At 39.5% G+C, this 22,921-nt stretch overlaps 1 protein-coding gene across 1 annotated transcript in view; it reads left to right on the forward strand.

The window, feature by feature from the left end:
- Nucleotides 1-22,921, forward strand: part of LOC120526245 (leucine-rich repeat-containing G-protein coupled receptor 6) — a 410,078-nt gene that overhangs the window by 378,395 nt on the left and 8,762 nt on the right. Inside the window, exon 16 of the mRNA XM_039749315.1 lies at nucleotides 8,116-8,276. Coding sequence (XP_039605249.1) covers nucleotides 8,116-8,276 — 161 coding nt within the window. The remainder of the gene's footprint in view (nucleotides 1-8,115; nucleotides 8,277-22,921) is intronic.

The raw sequence follows: 22,921 nt of genomic DNA on the forward strand, positions 1-22,921 counted from the left end.
AAGTGGCAAACTAATAAAATGTTCTTAATTTAAATTCTTGTGTTACGCAAAATGCAGCGGCCAGGTTGCTAACGTGTTCTAGAAAGAGAGATCACATTACACCACTTTCATACTCTTTGCATTGGCTGGTACTTGTTGAGCATTGAACGGATACGCTGCAGTCTATTTATCCAAACTTCTTCACAAATATACTGCCTCTCACGCACTTAGATCTCCGGCTCAGAATCTGTTAGTTGTTCCATGTCTCTCTATTATAATAAAAAAATCTTGGGAGACGAGACTTTTTATCCTGTGACGAGAAGTGATCTTTTGAAGAGAGACACTTTCATGTCCCGCGAGATGAGACTTTGTGCCAAGAGATTTAACCACGTCCGGGGCTGGAAATAAAAGACAAAGAGTAGATGACAAAGTAGAACGTCGTAAAGAATTCAAAAACGTTGGCACGATACACATGCAGAGCAGGTGAGAGATAATGGAAGTATGAAAATTCGAAACTCAAAAAAATGATAGTAAAGATCGCATTAGCGCAAACAAATGGAAATTATTACTCGGTGAAGTAACAAAACAGTGAAAAGAGATCGGATTTAAACTTTAAGTCGGGGACTTGTAGATCATCTAATTTGAGTTGCCATCAGGGAAAAGTAGTGTTTCTTCCCAATGAAGAGGCGTATCAGTGAGATTTAAAAGATTGGTTGTTTGGTGAAAGTGAAGTCCCGAGTGAGAAAATTTCAAGCCCCGTGAGACAAGAGTTTGGAAAAGTCCCGCCCACATCTAAAATATTTACATCCACACACACACGGTTCAATCATTTCTCATTTGTGTGAATGCTATAGTCAGACACAGTGCGTGTAGATAGAAAGAAACGATATTCACTCACGGGCAGTTATACATTGCGTTGTCACAATGTAATTCCAAACACGGAATCAAAATTCAATTCAATATTGATGAATAGGTAAAAGCGAAAAGAGATCGAATATATGGACATACTGTAGGTGATACGACAGAAGTATGCAGAGGATGTCTGGGGGAGAAGAGAGACAAGGCAGTGAGACAAAAGGACTGGTGCTGTACAGGCTTTTAAATGTTCGAAGCGCCGCGTGAGATGCAGATCACGCGGCATGGCATCAGCAGCAGAAAGCCAGCAGCCTGATCGAGCAAAGATGTAAGGAAGGAAGAGGATGTAAAAAAAAAAAACAGAATTTGTTTCTCATTGTATCACCGTTTAAGAGGGGGTGTCGGAGGAGCGACCGCGTCTCTCCTTGGGGTGCGTTCAGCCCTCCTCTTCACAACGCGAGCGGCAGAGACATGAAGTGGCTGGCACATAGCGCAGGCAGGGGGGTTGGCAAGCGAAGCAAGGAGGGGGCAAAGCTCCCTAATATGAGATTAAAAACAAGAAGGGGACAGAGCCATTGAATCATATGCACCGAAGATTTGGAACAATCCCCCTCTTTATCTTCGTATGGCTGACTTTGTGCACTCTTTTAAAAAACAATTAAAAATGTTCTTGATTAGCCAGTCTTATTGTTATTAATTTTATTTTTATTTTATTTCTGTTTATTTTAATTTAATTTACTTAATGTACTTGTTTATCTTAATGTGTCTATGTCTTCCCTAGCTACATCTTTTTCTTTTATTGGACAGTGCTTTGTGACTCCTTGTCTGTGAAATGCACTTTATAAATAAACTTTACTTACTTACTTTCTCCTAGACCCTGAATAGGGCTAAATGAGTTTAGGAGTGTTATATTATTAATAAACATGTTGTCATGCAACAGTAGAAATTAAGAAAAATCCACCATAGTAAAAGGATACATGTGTGCATTTGTCTGGTTGCTGTTTCTCTGTCATTCCAAAATGATGGCACAACACAAACATTTTTAATATACTTTGCATTTCTAATTCCATGAGATGGTACATCACAATCATTATCACTGCTTTTACAAATCACAGGCTACTCAATTGTGATGTTGCAAGAAAAAAATATGAGCCCTTTAGAATTACTCTCATTTCTGAATCAATTACTCATCAAAATGTGACGTGGCAAACTAATAAAATATTCTTAGTTTAAATTCTAGTGTGCTTTATTGTCGGAATAGGCTTTGTCTCTGCATGACCCTAAATTGGGTTAACTGAGTTTAAGAATGTTACCTTATTAATAAACATGTTGTCATACAATGGTAGAAATTAAAAAAAATCTGCCATAATATAAGGGTACAAGGGTCTTGTTCAGAAAGCGGATGCCAACTCCTTCTTGTTGTTTGTTTTAGACTGGCCCACCCCTACTACAAACCCTGAACTTACGGTTCGTGGGGGTAATGCCATGTATACCAGGGTCCCTAATCTTAAAAATTAGAGTAGGGGCCTAATCTTAAAAACAAGTGGCATCCGGTTTCTGAACAAGAGCCGGATACATGTGTGTCAGTCTGGTTGCTATGTCTCTGTCATTCCGAAAGATGGCACAACACAAACATTTTTAACAGTACAGTGCATTGCATTTGTCATTCCAATAGATGGTGCATCACAAACATTAATGCTGCTTTTACAAATCCAATACCAAATGTTGTATAACAGAGACGTGTGCATTGTATGGTGCCCTGCAAATGTTAATTAGTTAGATTTCAGTCCATCTTAGACGGGTAATACGACTAGTTTATTTAATAAAGAAAGCAGGATGAGATTAGTGGAACTCAGAAATAAACTGCCATGTCATTTTGGTGAGGAGAATATGCTGTTTCATTTAAGAATTAGTTGAATGTGATAGTGTCATAAATTAACAATTGTAATGGATTTGCACAATTCCACTGCTTTGTCTCCCTACTGACGGATGATCTTAAGTTCTACAGGTTTCCCATGAAGCATTAGGACCAGAGACCCACATACTAAGTTAAAGGCTGATTCCTGTAGTCTATGAGGCATCAGTGTGGGGTCACTTTTGTCACTGTAGTTGAATTTGAACTTTAGGTTGCACCGAGTGAATGATATACAGTCGGCTTCTTACTCCAGTGTAACAAACTGATGCCATACCAGTTTAACAGGATGTAAAATGTACAACCTCACTCCACCCGGCCTTCCTGCAAAAAAGGATTCATAACTTAGCTGTTGAAGTGAGGGAAAGTTCCGGTAGCATGGGAATTTTATCTCTTTTCAGTTTTGAGATGGAAACATCACTTGTAATATACACTCAGATCAGGTGGGATCATTAATAACTAAAAGAAAAAGAGGGGAACAGTCATTAATGCATCTGTCCCATGAGTCCATTATTGAAAGCTTTGAATCCTTGTCTACAGTAAATCACTGCTGTGGCAGACAGCCAGAGCCCTTACCTGTCCGGGACACCCAGAGTATGGAAGGACTGGGGAAGAAAGTGTTTTCAGGACAGTTTCTCCCGGCGCCGATAGAGGGCAGCCCCCTTGGTTTCCAGCATGGCCACCACCAGGGGGCACATGTACATTTTCAGGGTTCTATTTGGCCACACCCGGGAGAGTGGCCGGAAGAAGCTCAGTGGGCACCTGGAGTCCTTCTGGGTCCCCTATAAAGGAAGACAGCCACCACCTCTCAATGGCCAGTGTCAGGAGAAAGAGGACAAAGCCTGAGGAGGAGTCGAGCTGAATGGAATGGCAGCAGAGAAGGGCCTGTGTTGTGTCGTGATATGTTTTGGTGATCTGTGCACTGAACTGTAAATAAATTGTGTGCTGGGTGCAAAACCTGTCTGTGTCAGGGCTGGCATCACACTGCATTGATGGAGTTTGCACATTGTCCCTGTATTTGTATTTGTTTCTGGGCACTCCAGTTTTTACTGAACATATGAAAAACCCTGTGTTTCACATTAGGTGGTGTAGAAGGAGAATAAGCATCCTGGTCAGAAAGGATGAATGAATAATTCATTAACCATCTGGGATGCCAGTGTGACGATGCAGACGGATTGGCCAGTGGAACAAAAACTAACTTTGTAACAAGCTGGTATCAAATAATAGAAGGACCAGCAATAGCTGGGAGTCAGGAACAATTGTATTCCCCATATGCTAGGTGGCAGTGATCCTCACATGGGAACTCAGATGGGAAGCTCGCAGGAGTTCTTGGGATATGGATTCCAGAAGTGAAGCTCTGTCAGGGTTCCTACATACCACTAGAGTGCACTGTTGGAAGAAGACCACCCTACTTTACTTATGGTCTGGAAATGCTGCACAGAAGACATGGCATGGCACTGGAAGCATTCCTGAGTCCGGCATAAAACTGAATTAGAGTCAGGAGGCAGCGGGAAGCACTCAGCGGCAGTGGAGCAGGAGGAAGAATTGTTAGTTTATTGCTCATTGATTGTGTAATTATGGCCCATTGCTGGAAGGAGGTCTGTAAAGGTGCTTTGTGGAATAAATATTCTTTATTTTATTCATATATCATGAGTTGTGTTACTGTGTCTGTGGTTTGGGGCTCTCTGGTGTCCCCTTGTGGTCACAGAAGTAATTCTAAAGTGAGTGGGTGTATGTGATGTGATTGACCGTCACCTCATCCAAGGCTACAGTATTTTCTTGTGCCTGGTATTGTTGGTTTAGGCTCTGTCCTAGAACCACAACCCTGAATTGGATTAAATGGGTTTAAAAATTGGCCATTCCTCATGTTTGTAGTCAGTAATGAAGTCTCCTACTGAAAGCAAAATGTGCAGCATAAAAGAATCCAGAATTTAACAAAAAGCATACGTGCACTTAGACTAAACATATCAACTTTAGTAAACTTAAGTAAAATTGAATTTGTTTAGCTTTTCAAGCGGTCCCAGGATTTTATTACTATGGTCAAAGTGAACAGAATCATACCTATCATAAAAATACACAGGTACTGTTTATTGTGTGCATGTGTATGTGTATGTGTATATATATATATATATATATATATATATATATATATACACACACATCTCTTATATATATTTCTCTTCTGGTTCGTCCTGCTTCCACTTCAAAACCGGTCCCATCCACACGCAGCTGACACAGCATTTCTTGATTCCTATTCTTCCTCTTCCAAACCCTTCCCCACGCTGCCTGCGGCCTTCCATACACCTTGCTATTTTCGTTATACTTGTTTCCTAAGCCTTTGTTATAAAATGAACGACAGTATCTTCTCTGTCGACGGGTTTTTGTACAACGTCATCTCTATTACAGGATCCAGCAACTGCCTGTTCCTATCAGTGGGTTATTTCTTGACACAAACGGTTGACGAAGGCAATGCACCGTTTTCCATTCCTATTCTTATGCTACGGCAGGTGTCGGCTATCTAGTGTATATGTGTATATATATATATGTGTATATATATATATATATATATATATATATATATATATATATATATATATATATATATATATATATATATATATATATATATATACACAGTATATCAGTTATTTTTCTTTAAGTCATTTTTCAGTTACTCATATCAAATTAAATGACATTTACCAAGCAGTTGTTGCCTCTTTCAGTATGTGAACACCAGGGTATAGAATATTTCCTGGTCTGGAAAGTGAGCCAACATCATTATTACATTTCTGTTTACTTCGGTTTTATTTTAAAACATCTAATTATTTTTAAATTAATTTGTTCATAACTTGCAAAACATTTAGTGGTTATTTTAATGAAAACCTGTCGAGAATATGCACAGGAGAAATAAAATTCTGTCTGTGGGAACAATTAGATTTTACTTTGAAACACAATGTTATTAAAACAAAATTACACAAGATCAAAATACAACTAATTTACTCATTCTTCATCTGCAGCCTATTGTTACATGTGTTGTTAAAGTTATATTAAAATTTCGAAACTTGCTGCACACCAGTCCCACAAGTGGCTTCTAGGATTTTCTCTTACTTGTAAATATCACATTAGATTGTTTGAAGCTCTTTGTGCAAAACAGCTGACAACCAACAAATGTTCATCTAGAAATACAGTGCATATACTGTAAGGAGGGATTGTGTTTTAGACCACACTCATCTGTCTGATGGTTCATGTTTTATCTACCATGACAGAATGGAAAAAAAGAGAAAAGGTCAGAGATTGTGGCTAAATTTGCAGTACCTGTTAACCCATTACTGGCTGTGACAAAAAGGGGCAAGCATGCCTAAGCAGGATGATCGGCACAGCCATCAAATGTGACCTGTCCAGTGTTTTTCAACCATTTAAATTGGTCCAATGACAAGAACAGTAATTGTAGTTGACAAGAACAGTAATTGTAGTTGCCAAGTCTGAAATACCTAGAAGTCTACAAGTGACATCAGTTTAACTTTCATTTGCCTAGAATATGAAAGAAAACCTAGCAGGCGCATCACATGCATACAGTGACTAGGCATGGAATCAGACCTGAGCCACAATTGCTTTTGTTGTGCCTTTTTTTCATTCTTCAACTATGGAAGAAAATGGAAGAAATCTGATGACCAAAACTAGTCAGAAAAAAATTTTAAAGATATCATTGTGATGTGTTTTATTAGTACATTTGTATATAATAACCAGTTTTTGATTGATTTTGGAGATATATTCTAATATAAGATCTATCTATCATAAAGTGCCTTTCATATCCATTCATCAATTATGTATCATCTTTCATATCTATCACTTTTCATTATCAGGCTATTATATAGTGCATTTAATTATCTATTATATAGTGTTCTTCATTATCTATCTATCTATCCATCTACTGCTTTTCATTATCTAGCTGTTATACAGTGCACTTAATTTTCTATCTGTTATATAGTTCCTTTCACATTCATATAGTGCTTTTCATTTCTATCTTTCTATCTATCTATCATATAGTGCCTTTCATATTATCTATCTATCTATCTATCTATCTATCTATCTATCATATAGTGCCTTTCATATTATCTGTCTATCTATTATATAGTGCCTTTCATTTCTATCTTTCTATCTTGTGTCATTACTTATTCAAATTTAAATTATTTCAGCATCATGTGCTTAATTTTCTTGCATTAGCAAGTTAACATCACAAGGGCATGATTGTCAGTTTGTTGAAGTTTTGAGAACGCAAATGTTCTCCTCAGAAGAAGCCATTTTTCTTTTGTTTTAAATGCTATATTCTGTTGCTGGTTAACTTTGATTGATGACAGTCATTTTGTCCTCAGACTGATTTTACTATTTTATATTTGGCATCTTTTGGATTGTTTGTGAATAAGACATTCTGGCAGCCAACAGGAGGAAACATAAATTCAGGGCCAGTTTGCAACATATGATGCTGTGTAGGGGCTGGGAGGTTCAATAAAAATAGCAATAATAATAGTGACCGAAGTGTTCTCGAACAAAGAGATAATATTTAAGAGGGTCTAGGGACTAATTGGTTAACCAAGCCAGGAATACGTCAAGCAACCCAAGGCTTTCTTCTGCCATGTCTTGCTGCTGAATACTTAACACGTCCATGTCCTAAATTAGATCAGGCACAAACAGATGGTGCAGCCTTATCCAAACTGTTACACATTCGCTTAGAGAGCAAAATTCAGCTTCAGCACAAGCAGCTCTCTTCAAATTCAGTACAGATTTTAGTTAATCGTAAATGGAGAATTGTAGGCCATAATAAATAACACGTCTCATGTAAAGCCCTTCAAAAAAGTGGCACCGTCAAAGGTAAAGACCCTCATTTAATATGCTGTATTGGATTGCATGTAAATGGGGGGTGTTTAATAAGGTCTGTGATGGTGCGGGTCGGCCCCACGTTACCAAGTTTTTCCAGGCTGCCTCTTGAACCCGCTATCACTGATAACGTACCCGAGGATGAGCAAGCAGATGATTTTTTTCACAATTTTCCAATTGTACAATAATCTATGTAAACAGTTGAATTATAGATCGGTACTTATAAGTTGTCTTGAGCTGGTGCTAACTGTCGAAGGCAGTTTATTAAGTAATAGATATTTTTCTTTGGATTTCCACTCATCTTTCAAAAACATACAGTTCAGATGATTAGCCAAAGTAAATCAACATGGTGTGACTGAGTGTGTATGCGTGTACCCTACAATACAATACTGCCCCTTTACTTTTCCCTGGCTTATTACACTATAAAGTAAGACTGATTCATTTTAAAAATGATTTGTAACATACTGTTGAGACTAATCTCTTCTCTTTTCCAGGGTCTTAGAAATGCCTTACGCCTACCAGTGCTGTCCATATGGAGCCTGTAAAAATTCTTTCAAATCATCTAGCCAGTGGGGAGTAGAAGAGATGCGAAAGGATGATGAAGAGGTGCAGAAGAGGGCCATGGCCATTTTTCCAAGTCATGTTGAGAGCAATTGTGAGTAAATATGAATTGCTTAGTATAAACATTGGGGTCAACAGGCAAGGGTTTCTTCACTTTATTAATAAATATGTAACAGTTCATAGTGGCCCTGTAAATAAACAATATAACCGATTTCCTGTTCTTGATGAAGAGGGATGAAGTGCAGGCCAAGAGAAAAATGTGCACCCTGTCAAAACATGGAGTGATACGAGCTGCTGACGGTGAAGGGAGATAATGATCTCAGTTTGGGAAGTGAAAATCTAAGCCAAGTTGTCAATCAGCATTAACGTCTAACGATGGTGTTGTAATAGGAAGCTAGAAATTAGAGAGTAGCATTTTACTGTCAAATAATAGAAAGCACAGACTGTATAAAGCTACAATATTCTCTGTGGGAGCTTTATTTATATCCAACATGAATAGCAGATGCGTTAGTTAGTAGGCAGCATTATCTTCAACAATGGTGTGGAAGGTTTTCTCTGTTCATGTGTGAGCGTATTAAATGAATAACCAGAATAAGACTGTCACATCCTGAACCTTTGCAAAGAATAATAAAAAATTGAAATACCTAAATTGAAATCTCATCATCAACATTGTTAATTTGTTTCAGTATTACTTCTGCTCATTATTGTAGGGTAGGGTGCTGTTTAGCCTCACAGCTCCAGAGTTTGAGGTGTAAATCCTAACATGATTCTTTTCTCCATGAATTCTGCTTCTCCTTGTTCTCTTTGTTTCTATGTGGTTTTATTCTGCAATTCTATTTTCCTTTTAGCTAACAAATACATTAGTGTTTGTTGGCAGCTGGCAACTCTAAACACGCCTAACATGAAGGAAACTTCCCTGTAAAGCAGTTGCTTTGAGTCTTTTGGTCATTTCTTCATCCTTTCTACTACAGTATATGTGCACGAATATCAAACTAGGCCTGTCCTTATAATGGAAACCCATCATCGATATTATTACTCTACTTCAGTATTAATTCTGGATGGTGTTATAGCCTCAGGGGTTTATACCATAACCTGATTATTGTCTCCTTGAATTCTGCTTCTCTTTGTTTACAGATGGTTTTAAATTGGAAATCTATCTTCCTTCTGGCTGCCAAAGACATTTTGCAAAATTAATACGATAGATAGATAATATGAAAGGCACTATATAATAGATAGATAGATAGATAGATAGATAGATAGATAGATACTTTATTAATCCCAAGGGGAAATTCACATAGTCCAGCAGCAGCATACTGATAACAATGCAGGCAAAACAGACAATAACTTTGTATAATGTTAACGTTTACCTCACCGGGGGGAACTGAAGAGTCGCATAGTGTGGGGTCTCCTCAGTCTGTCAGTGGAGCAGGATGGTGACAGCAGTCTGTCGCTGAAGCTGCTCCTCTGTCTGGAGATGATCCTGTTCAGTGGATGCAGTGGAGTCTCCATGACTGACAGGAGCCTGCTCAGCGCCCGTCGCTCTGCCACGGATGTCAAACTGTTCAGCTCCATGCCTAGAATAGAGCCTGCCTTCCTCACCAATTTGTTCAGGCGTGAGTTGTCCCTCTTCTTTATGCTGCCTCTCCAGCACACCATCGCATAGAAGAGGGTGCTCGCCACAACCGTCTGATAGAACATCTGCAGCATCTTATTGCAGATGTTGAAGAACACCAGTCTTCTAAGGAAGTATAGTCAGCTCTGTCCTTTCTTGCACAGAGCATCAGTATTGGCAGTCCAGTCCAGTTTATCATCCAGCTGCACTCCCAGGTATTTATAGGTCTGTACTCTCTGCATAGTCACCTCTGATGATCATGGGATCCATGAGGGGCCTGTTCCTACTAAAGTCCACCACCAGCTCCTTGGTCTTGCTGGTGTTCAGGTGTAAGTGGTTTGAGTCACACCATTTAACAAAGTCCATGATTAGGTTCCTATACTCCTCCTCCTGCCCACTCCTGATGTAGCCCACGATAGCAGTGTCGTCAGTGAACGTTTGCACATGGCAGGACTCCAAGTTGCATTGGAAGTCCTGTAAAGAAGTCTGTTGCTCCTGGTTCCTCCTTTCTGCTACAGTATATATGAATGAATATCAAACTAGGCCTGTCTTTATAATAGAAAAATACACTTGCTGTTCCTAATTGTTCTGATAAGAAACCATCTTAGGTGTCTTTCTGGTACAGAGTTAGCATGTTGTCTCTATGTTTCGGTAGCGTTCCTGCAAGATTCTAATATACTCTCGTAATTCTAAGACATGATGTGAGGTAGATTAACAATTGTAACATTGCCAGGTATGAGTTTGTGTGTGTGAAGTCATCCCGCTGCCCTCAGTAGCCCTAGAGAGTCACAGCAGCTCCCCATGTGTCTGTTCCTTTGAAGGGACAGCACACACCTACAGTACTTTTTCTGCTGGTGACCATATATTCCCATCTTATAATTCAAGGACAACAGACCTCCTAGAAGTCTTCACTCTAAAAGGGTATGCTGGCAGTTCTTGCAAACCCTCCTCGGCCCATCTCTCAGGTTTGGCCAACCATGTTTAAAAATGAGAATCAAGCATATCTGGCAAGTGCTTGGTAGCCATAGAATATAAAAATGGAAGAGACTCCATACATACAACAGCTTATGGAAATCTGTTAAAGTTTAACTCTATTCCTGATCTCCAAAAGAAAAAATAAAGTTAAATAGCCGAAAGCAATGAGGACATTTAATGGCAAAGCTAACAAATTGCTCTTTTACTGCTGTCATTTCTGTGTCATCCTTAAAGCATATTGAGTGCATCAAGAAAGAAAACCTAATAATTTTGAAGGGATCATCTACCCGCCCTAACACAAGCATATTAAACACATTCAAGTCAGATGTCCATCATGCCGTGGTGTTGCCTCATGTGTTTTCACTGACTTTTAAAAGAGCGAGTCCTAAACCGGCTCCTAATCTAAACCATGTGTCTTACTTATTCCAAAAGAAAAGCATAAAAGTTTTTGAAGGGAATGATCCTGTGAGATCATCATAAAAAATAACTTTTTAGCTGTAGAAATGATTTTTAATTTCATTTAGTTTTATGGCAAAATCATAATGTTCTCACAATAGTTATAAGTTTTTCTACTAAGAGACATGACAATGCGGTTTGGATGCCTAAGAACTTTTGTGACCTCAGGGGTTCTGCCGGGCTTTAGTTTGAAACTGTTGTACTATGAGAAATGTCTGCCTCATTTTAAGCCAATGGGCAGCACGGTGGCACAGTGGTAGTACTGCTGCATGCAGTAAGGAGACCAGGGTTTGCATCCTTGGTCCTCCCTGCATGCGGTTTACATGTTCTCCCCATAACTGTGTGGGCTTCCTCCGGCTGATCTTGTTTCTTTCCACTGCCCAAAGACATGCAGGCTGGGTAAATTGGTGACACTAAATTGTCGTTAGTGTTTGTGTGTGGTCACCCTGCGATGAACTGGTGCCCTGTCCAGGGTTTGTTCAGACGTTGGGCCCTATGCTAGCTAGCATAGGCTCCAGCACCACTCTCGCCCATGGTTTGGATTAAGCAGGTTAGAAAATGGCGTGATATGACATTTTAAGCCAGCATAGCTCTTTTATCCACTTGACTATTTCATAATCATATGACGATATTATATATATGATAACCACTATACAAAAGCTATGTCCACACCACTACATTTTTATTTAAAAATGCATCCATGCTAGCATTTTTGCATCATTTTACATAATCTCTGATGGCAATAAAGGAACTGAAGATGCATATGATGCAGATGTTTGCATACACTGGAGGTGTGTGCATCAATGGAAAGTCCTTGAAGGGATAGTAATGCTGCCGGCCATGGAATTTATTGCAAAACTGTATTGACCAGTAAACTTTCCTTTTGTACATGTGTGCAGCATTTAAACTGTAGAAAATGTAATGTGAGTGCATACAGGTAAACAACACAACAAGCACTGTGAAAAGCAACTCTTCTTTACCTGCTTTATTGTTCAGTGAAGGTTGACCAGTCAGGTAATGAGACGCCCAATCAGTTAAGGGCCATGTAATAAGCATGAACCAATCAGTGTGTGATTAGAGGCGGAGTTTTTGAAAAACTGCATTTTTGCCTGTCCACATCTCAATGCTGAGACAACATTTCCAGAAATACTTGGCTCTGGAGAGTATTTTCAATTCATTAGTTGAAAATGCTGAGTTAGTACGGAAGAAAGATGAAAACAAAGACTAATGTGTGCATTTTTAAACCAAAACACATAAGAGATTTAAAAAACAGAACTTACTTTTAACGGCACTTTAAGTGAATTTATTTTCTTCGGTATTTGTCCAATGCCCACTTCTAGTCTCATCACCTTTTCTCAGGCTCAACCTGCAGTTGCGTTCCCTTCGCAGTCTCCATGTACCATTGTTTGTCATCTTTTTGAAAGAAGAACAATAGACCTAATTGGAAATAACATCTTTATTTAATGAATACCATCTAAAGCAGGGGTTCTCAATGTCGGTCCTGGGGACCCCTTGTGGCTGCGGGTTTTTATTCCAACCAGCTTCTGTTTTTAATTGGTATCCTGGGCTAATTAAGTGAACTGTTCTTTCCCAATTGGCTCCGGCGGACCCCCGTGACCCTGTATTCGGATTCAGCGGGTTAGAAAATGGATGGATGGATGGATGGATGTTCTTTCCCAGATTCTGTGTTTTAGGAACATTATAGAAATTAGAAAACTAGGTTTGGTAAAAATAAATAAATAAATATATCTACTGTATACAGTATATATATACTAGCAAAATACCCGCGCTTCGCAGCGGAGAAGTAGTGTGTTAAAGAAGTAAAGAAAAAGAAAAGGAAACATTTTGAAAATAACGTAACATGATTGTCAATGTAATTGTTTTGTCACTGTTATGAGTGTTGCTCATACATATATATATATATATATATATATATATATATATATATATATATATATATATAGCAGAATACCCGCGATTCAGATAGCGGAGAAGTCGTGTGTTAAAGAAGTTATGAAAAAGAAAAGGAAACATTGTAAAAATAACGTAACATGATTGTCAAAGTAATTGTTTTTGTATTTGGCGGCAGCGTCATGAAGTTATTTTCATCAAGCTGCATCAGAAAATGTACCACGACGTCTGACACGCCTCCTTTTTTAGTGTTTTCTCACAGCTTGGATTGCTGCTGTCATAATGGGTTTGAGTCTACATATACAGCATATATATATATATATACACATAAATATCTTCATATATATACATATCTATATACATATCTACATATACACATATAAATATATATACATATATATATATATACCTATCTACATTAAATATACACACACATATTATATATATGTGTGTGTGTGTATATGTATGTATGTGTGTGTATATATAATGTAGATAGGTGTTTGTGTGTGTGTATGTATGTATATATTGTGGTGATTATTCTTCTCCAAATAATACAGCACAAAACAAAACAAAGTTTTGGGGACCGTCCCCATATATTGTCGTCCAGACAAATAAAGAATTATATGATTCAATGTCTTAAATCAAAACAGTGAACAGTTTTCTTAAGTCAAAATGGCAGTTTTATAGAGAAAAGGATTATGGGACAGGAAATGGTTAGCAAGAAGTGACGTTGGAAACAGGAACCGGAAACAACGTCATCATGATGAGGCGGAAGTGAGGTGGATTGATGGAGCCGGAAGTGACGTCATCATGGTTGGCCGAAAGTGACGTCATCGCGGCCATTTTGGAACCCGGAAGTGGAGGAATTATTTTTCTTCAGGTTTTCTGTTGACCAAAAGAGATCTAGGTAAGTACCACATGACAACCCTCTATCTCGCGATGTTTCACTCACCTTTAGGCTCTTTGACTGCCTCCTAATCGCACATGTGTGACATGACCCCCACCTCAGCCCAGACCCATCGGGTCGGGAGACCTGCACCGAGAGGTCGTGGACACGAGAGAGAGCATCCGCGTTGGCCTGCAAGGAACCCCTATGATAAATGACACTGAAACGATAAGGTTGAAGATTCAAAAACCACCTAGTGATGCGAGGGTTAGACTCCCGATGAAGGGACATCCACTGTAAAGCAGCATGATCCGTCACCAGAGTAAACTCACGCCCCAATAGGTAGTACCTCAAAGATGTGACCGGCCACTTAATTGCCAAGGCTTCTCGCTCCACCGCAGCATACTTGGTCTCCCGGTCCAGCAGTTTCCGGCTCAGGTACATAGCAGGGTGTTCAGCACCATCAACGCATTGGCTCAGCACGGCACCCAAACCTGTGGCCGATGCGTCGGTCTGGAGGATGAAAGGAACAGAAAAATTAGGAGATCTTAAAACAGGTGCTGACGTAAGGGCCAATTTCAAGTCACTGAATGCTTTATCAACCGAAACATCCCATACCACTTTTAAAGGTGCGCGTTTCTTTGTTAAATTAGATAAGGGCGCAGCAACGTCTGAGAAATGCGGTACAAAACAGCGATAGTAACCTGCCAATCCCAAAAATGCTTGTACCTGCCGCTTAATCATCGGACGGGGCCAATTCAAAATGGCATCAATTTTAGAGCAGCAGTTCTGAATAGTCAGTTCACGTGAGCTGCTCGGAGTACATGCATCGAAGCTTCTGAGCTGTGCCTGTGCTATCTCGTGCGATCTCGCGATGTCCACGGCTTTATTTAATGTTAGCTAAGACCAGGCATTAAAAAGTTTCTCAGTACAGCAATTTTAACTCTGTTACAAAGTGATCCAAAGTCTTGTTTATACCTCGTGTCTTCTCATTAAACTTGTATCTCGCGAATAAAGTATTCGGTGTTTTTCTTCAGCGCTCTTTGGGAGCTCATCCTTCTTTTCTACGTACTGCGGTCACAGTCAGTTCACGTGATTACATGGGTGGCGTGATGATGTCACACGCAGCTCCGCCCCCCACGGCCATCGAGCTAACGTCCATTACAGTATATGGAGAAAAATAGGTTCCAGTTATGACCATTACGCGTAGAATTTTGAAATGAAACCTGCCCAGCTTTTGTAAGTAAGCTATAAGGAATGAGCCTGCCACATTTCAGCCTTCTACCTACACGGGAAGTTGGAGAATTAGTGATGAGTGAGTGAGTCAGTGAGGGCTTTGCCTTTTCTTAGTATGGAGATATATATATATATATATATATATATATATATATATATATATATATATATATTGTCACACACATGCAAGTTGGAGGCAGTCAAAGAGCCTAAAGGTGAGTGAAATCTCGCGAGACAAGGGACTGTCACGTGGTGCTTACCTAAAACTCTTCTTACCCACAGAAAACTGAAAGAAAAATAAACATATTCATTTCCGGCTTCAAAATGGCCACGATGACGTCACTTCCGGTTCCACGATCCATTGCTTCAGTCTGCTCCTGATGACGATGCTTCCATGTTCCCACCTCCAATCATCACTTCCTGCCAACCATTTCCTTTCCCATGATACATTCTGCTATATAAACGCCATTTTGTTACCATTGATTCATTCATTCTGTACTTTAAAGTCATTTTGAATCGCTTTATTTTTCTATTTGTGGAAGCTTTATTCTCATCACAATATATATATATATATATATATATATATATACTAATAAAAGGCAAAGCCCTCACTGACTGACTCACTGACTCATCACTAATTCTCCAACTTCCCGTGTAGGTAGAATGCTGAAATTTGGCAGGCTTATTCCTTACAGCTTACTTACAAAAGTTAAGAAGGTTTCATTTTGAAATTCTACACATAACGGTCATAATGGTTGATAACGGTTGACAACGTCCGCCATGTTGAACTTTCTTATTTATGGCCCCATCTTCACGAAATTTGGTAGGCGGCTTCCTTGCGCTAACCGAAACCAATGTACGTACTTATTTCGGTGGTATGACGCCACTGTCAGCCGCCATATTGAACTTTCCAACGTCACTAATTCTCCAAATTCCCGTGTAGGTAGAAGGCTGAAATTTGGTACTTATTTCGGTGGTATGATGCTACTGTCGGCCGCCATATTGAACTTTTCAACAGTCTTTGTTAAATATGGGCCCATCTTCAAGAAATCTGGTACGCGGGTTCCCAACGCTAACTGAATCCTACTTACGTATGTATATGTCCATAGCCTGCAGCTCAGTCACCGTGTGAGGCTGCGTTGGGTCCCCCATCCCAACGCCTCCCAAATTGTTGGCTGCCTGCCTATATAAGGCCGTCCGTCGCTCCGGTCTCTACATTACCTTCCTTGCTTCGCCACGTGATTCACGTCTCCCTGCTGATAACTACAGCCTTTTTATTTAATCCACGGCTTCTCCGCTGTTTTATTGTTCATTTATTACGATTATAGTTATTGTGTAGGTATTTTAGACTTATTTTACATTGTTCAGGTACCCATTTCCTTTATCATTCCAACCGTACCCGCATTAACATGTCTATCGAGGTGATCACCATCGATCAAAGAACTGTCACTTACCGAGTGGTTTCCATGCCCGGAGATGGCACCTGCCTTTTCCATTCTCTTTGTTACATATTGCACAGCCATATCAGTCTCACTCTTGATATCTGGAGAAACATTGTGTCTTATGTATTGAATGACTGGGACAGGTTCAAGGTGTGGACTGATGACGGTACATGAGATAATTATAATACACAGGAGCACTAGAAGAGTGAAATGCTTAAGCCCTTCACCTATGGTTCTGCATGTGAGTCGATGGCTGCTGCTGAATTTTTTGGTTGTCACTTTCAAGTGTACCGAAATGGCCAAATATTTTACACCTTTGGACAACCGCCAATGCCTCTTAAACATCTTAGATTCACAGGTGACGATTTCAGTAGTGGACACTTTGATGTTTATGAATGTTTAAACTCTCAAAAACTGGATGTGAAGTTATTGATGAAACTGGTTGTATACGTACATACTTGTATACACATATCGCTTAGAATTAAGGCCAAAAAGTTCTATCTTGGCTCATCAGACCAGAGAATCTTATTTCTCACCATCTCAGAGTCCTTCAGGTGTCTTTTATGTCTCCATGCGGGCTGTCATGTGTCTTGCCTCTCCTCAGTGTGTGGAGACAACCAGGCACTGCTCATCACTTGTCCAATACAGTCCCCACAGTGAAGCATGGCGGTGGCAGCATCATGCTGTGGGGGTGTTCTTCAGCTGCAGGGACAGAACGACTGGTTGCAATCGAGGGAAAGATGAATGCGGCCAAGTATAGAAATATCCTGGACAAAAACCTTCTCCAGAGTGCTAAGGACCTCAGACTGGGCCAAAGGTTTACCTTCCAACAAGACAATGACCCTAACCACACAGCTAAAATAACGAAGGAGTGGCTTCACAACAACTCTGTGACTGTTCTTGAATGGCGCAGCCAGAGCCCTGACTTAAACCCAATTGAGCATCTCTGGAGAGACCTAAAAATGGCTGTCCACCAACGTTTACCATCCAACCTGACAGAACTGGAGAGGATCTGCAAGGAGGAATGGCAGAGGATCCCCAAATCCAGGTGTGAAAAACTTGTTACATCTTTCCCAGGAAGACTCATGTCTGTATTAGCTCAAAAGGGTGCTTCTACTAAATACTGAGCAAAGGGTCTGAATACTTAGAATCATGTGATATTTCCGTTTTTCTTTTTTAATAAATCTGCAACAATTTCAAAAATTCTTTTTTTTGTCTGTCAATATGGGGTGCTGTGTGTACATTAATGAGGAAACAAATTAATTTAAATGATTTTAGCAAATGGCTGCAATATAACAAAGAGTGAAAAATTGAAGGGGGTCTGAATACTTTCCGTAACCACTGTGTATGTATATATATATATATATATATATATATATATATATATATATATATATATATATATATATATATATATATATATATATATATATAATAAGTACTATGCAATTATATGGGGATAATGTATTTTTTTTTCTTTTTAACAATATTTTCATTTTGATTTGTTTCCTGCCTTGTGCACTGTGTTGGCTGGGATTGGACCCCCTATTTTTCCAGGTGTTCTAATTATTTAATCAATCGATTGTTTTCTAATTAGTGGAACTAACGCTAAAGTAGTTGCAGCCTTTGATTATTCAGTGTTGTAAAAATCATGCCTCTGTGCTTTCTTAATGTAGAATAAGAGAAGAGAAAAAAATACCAGCTAATTAATCGAGATCAGTGTTAACAGTTGTTGTCACTGATTATGAATCCGGTTGAAACAAAAACCTGAAGCCACAGTGGGCCCCCAGGACCGACTTTGAGAACCCCTACTCTAAAGCACAGTACTTGCATTCCGTTAACAATTATATAATGAAACTATGGTCAGGTTTTATAGCAGACACTTCCTCAAGTTTCAAGTCATTGGTTCAGATTCCTGTTTACACCTCCTCCTTGTATCTAAAGGCATTTTCTTCTAGAGCTCTCTCTCTTGCACCTACATGCCAATGGCAGCTTGTTACAAAAGAAATAAGGAAAACAGTGAAAGGAACGGAGAGAATAAAGAAGGCAGAACTGGGGACGGTTGAGCCAGAGTGGTGATAGGAAGGAGGTGGCCGGTGGCCCTGTGAAGCTGTGAGCAATCAGCGCTCCAGGGGCAGTTTGTCCACTGCTTAGCATTAGAAGAGGCCTCCTAGGGATCCAGTAGGTGCTACTAGGGCCTGAGGAAGATGAAGGGTCTTGGCTTGCAGCGTCACGGCAGACTCTGAAGTAGGCAGGTATGGCACAAACTGGAGCTTGTGACCAGGGCTGTTGATGTCTCCGCCGGCTGCAAGACCTAAGCAGGGTGAGCTGGGGAGACAGAGAGGGCAAGATGCACTGAGTTGGGTGAGTAACAGAAGATGGCTGTCTGCATGGTTTTAATGAAATACTAAGAGCACCTGTTTTAATGGATTATTTGTTGACTACTTATTTAAAGGATAAAGCAGTGCACTTTTGGAACAGTTTGTTTTAAAGAAAAGCACCTAATGAAAAGTCAAGCAAAATGACATCTTTTATTAGCTAACTAAAATGATTACAATATGCAAGCTTATCAGATGTAATGATCTCGCCTGAAGAAGGGGTCTGAGTTGCCTCGAAAGCTTGCATATTGTAAACTTTTTTAGTTAGCTAATAAAAGATGTTATTAGGCTTGACTTCTCATTACATCCATAATGGCTAAGCACTTGAGTACTTTGCACCACCTCTTGCTTGTTCGTGTGTCCTCACTTGCCCTGACTCATCTTAGTTCATGACTATCAACTGTTCAAGTGTTGCCAAGGACTGCGGAGCCAACCTGGACTGTCACACCCACAAATTTGAGCTCCAAGTCAAAAATAAAATCCAAACTCTAAACAGAGCAATTCAAGATAATACTTCACAAAATTCTGAACTTTATACCAGTATCGCCAAACACAATCAGCTCACTTTTGTTTCCAGGCTTTGATCTCCTAAAAACACTCACTCAGTTTGTTGAATATCCAAAGAGGTCAGCGATAGATAAATGTGAATATCATTTGCAAAAGAGTGATACATAATATTGTGCTTCTTTAAGATATTTGCCAAGGAGAGCAAATAAAGAGAGAACAATATAGGACCCAAGTCAGACAAGACTGCCAACGGAGCAGAGGAAGAAAAGCAATCCCTAGTTTTAACAGAGAAAGTGCCCTGTTCTTGAGATGTGATGTATACCACTTCAAGGCTGTTCTCTGGATGCCAGCCATACATTTTACATGTCTCAACAAAATAAAATAATCAGCTGAATCAAAAGCTGAGCTCAAGTTCAGATGAAGTAAAACATCACATTTTCCAGAGTCTATAATACTAAGGACTAAATCATTGATCACCCTTACAAGAGCTGACTCTGATGCACCCTGCATATTGAGAGTAATTTATCCAACAACTTGTTATTACCAAGATGAATACCAAGCTGCTGATACTCTACCTTCTTTAGAACTTTGGCTAGGAATGGCACTTTGGAAGTAGGCTGATAATCTCTTAAAACTGAGGGATCCAGATGTAATTTTTCTAAACTTTAATGTTCAGAGTGGTGGATGGCATGGTGGCACAGTAGTAGTGCTGCAGCCTCACAACAAAGAGGCCCTGCTTCAAGTTTACATTTTCTTAGTTTAGATTAGATATTTTAGGTGAACATTATTGATACCATGGAGAAATTCAGATGCATAAAGCTTGCAGAAGCATAAAAAACATGAATATAGATTCATAAGACAGATAATTCAGCCAATCAATCAATCAATCATCCAGTCGTTTTCCCTCCACTATCTGCAGTCTCCTACTCACTACACAGGATTTTCAGGGGTTTATTTAATCAGCAAAGTAATATGATGATATAGTTGTGCTGATGTATGCTCTATAATTCATATATGTCTACTATATGTTGTAGCTTCCCAACTCGCCAACTACTTAACCACTAATAATTTGATGGAACCGTTTCGGTCTGGTGTCAGGGTGCAGCACAGCTGTGAAACTGCTCTGCTATAGGTAACCAATGATTTGCTAATGGCAGCAGACTCTGGACAAACCAGCATATTAATTCAATTAGACCTCAGTGCAGCATTTGACACTCAGGTCAGACATGACATTCTACTTTCCAGAATGGAGAACATGCTGGGTATCTCTGGCACTGCCCTCCAGTGGTTCAAGTCCTATCTGACTGATAGGCAAGAGTTTGTTAGTCTTGGCAACAGCAGATCCAGCTCAGCGCCAGTCACACAAGGAGCTCCACAGGGCTCTGTCCTCGGCCCTCTTCTCTTCTGTATTTATATGCTTCCCCTTGGCCATATTATTCGTAGCTATGGACTGGGCTATCATTTTTATGCAGATGATACTCAACTCCACTTCAATGTTAAAAGTGGAACTTCATCAGAGCTTTCTCAGCTCACAACCTGCCTCAGTGAAATTAACACCTGGATGGAGCAGAACTCTTTAAAATTAAATTGCAACAAAATTGACCTCCTGCAAATTGGGACTAAAGTGCAACTTAATAAAATGAGCTCCTTCCCTGTCCATCTTGGTGGTGATCTCATCAGATCTGCCTCCACTGCAAAGAATCTTGGTGTCATTTTTGATTCCTCCCTTTCTTATTCCGCAGACATAAATCACATTAAGAAACTTTCTTACTTTCACCTCCGTAACATATCTCATGTTCGCTCCTTCCTCTCCTTTTCTGACGCTGAGAAACTTGTCCATACTTTTATCACATCCTGCATCGATTATTGTAACTAATAATCCTAGATGCCCCTTCTAATCTTATATCACAGCTCCAGCTTATTCAAAACTTGGCTGCAAGAGTCCTCACTCGAACCAGCAGTAGTGAGCACATCACACCCATCCTGCTCCGCCTTCACTGGCTTCTGGTGTCTTACAGAATCAAATATTAAATCCCACTAATAACCTACAAAGCCTTAAACGACCTCACGCCAAACTACATCAGTGACCTTCTCCATCACTATGTGCCTGTCTGCCCACTAAGGTCCTCTGATTCTGGCAATCTTGTTGTGCCCCACACTAATCTACACTCCATGGGTGACAAGGCCCTCAGCTGTATAGCGCCCAGACTCTGGAATGACCTACCGAAATTAATCAGGTCAGCTGACTCCATGAATTCTTTTAAAAAACAACTCAAAACTCATCTGTTCAGGAAGACTTTTAGCTCTACTTGACTTTATTACCCTTCTCTCAGTTTACCTCTCTGTCAAGATGCTCATGTAACCTGTATGTGTGTGTTCGGACCATCAATTATGTTGTCTGTTAGGCTTTCTCTGAATTCACTGTCTTACTCTTTTTTATTTATTTATCTGGTTTGTAAAATGCTATACACTGTATACCCTGCCATTCTTTCTTATATTCTGTAAGTGCCTTGAGCATGGGAATGGCGCTATATAAATAAAATGTATTATTATTACTACCTTACACTAATTACTACTAACGTCTTAATACATAGAAAATGTTGGGCAAGGTGGAGTAAAATGAGAGGCTGTATTTGTGGAAAAAGATGCGTAAGTGATAACAACTTAAAGTGAAATACAAAGCATAGCCTGCCCTGATTTATGGCATTGAATCGGCCCACCTGAAGTACACTGCTTGGCCCATCCACAGACAGGAGACTGTTCCATATCTGTTGCACACATAATAGTGTTCTTTCAATCCAAGAGACAAGCTGAAGGTGTGCAGAGATGTTGTTATCATTCTACACAGCATTGCATGTGTCTTTAGTTAAATATATTGAAATGGCTTTATGTAGGATTTGTTGCTTTTCATAATTCCACTGCTCCTGTTTTCAATCAGTTAACACAGCTGTTTATTTTTATTAAAGAGATATCAGGCATGTTGATTCCCCCCTTTGCCAGCTTCACTTAATACTCTTCCTCAGTACTGTTAGACTTTAAAGAAGTACAGTTTATTATGAAAATGTTCTTCTTATAAAAGTATGGGTTACCAGTTAGAAACAAATCTTTGATAGCCCTTGGTGCACTCTTATAATACATTTGGAAATTCTAAGGTGTTGTGCTGTGCCATTAGCCATTATGAATGTAGTGAGAAGTCAAGCAAAATTACACTTTTTATTGGCTAGCTAAAAAAGATTATAATATGCAAGCTTTCGAGGCAAGTCAGGCCCCTTCTTCAAGCAAGATCTTCAGTCCTGACTTGCATATTGTAATACATTTACATTTAATGTAATACAA

Source organism: Polypterus senegalus, chromosome 3 (assembly GCF_016835505.1).
Source record: "Polypterus senegalus isolate Bchr_013 chromosome 3, ASM1683550v1, whole genome shotgun sequence".
Classification (NCBI taxonomy): domain Eukaryota; kingdom Metazoa; phylum Chordata; class Cladistia; order Polypteriformes; family Polypteridae; genus Polypterus; species Polypterus senegalus.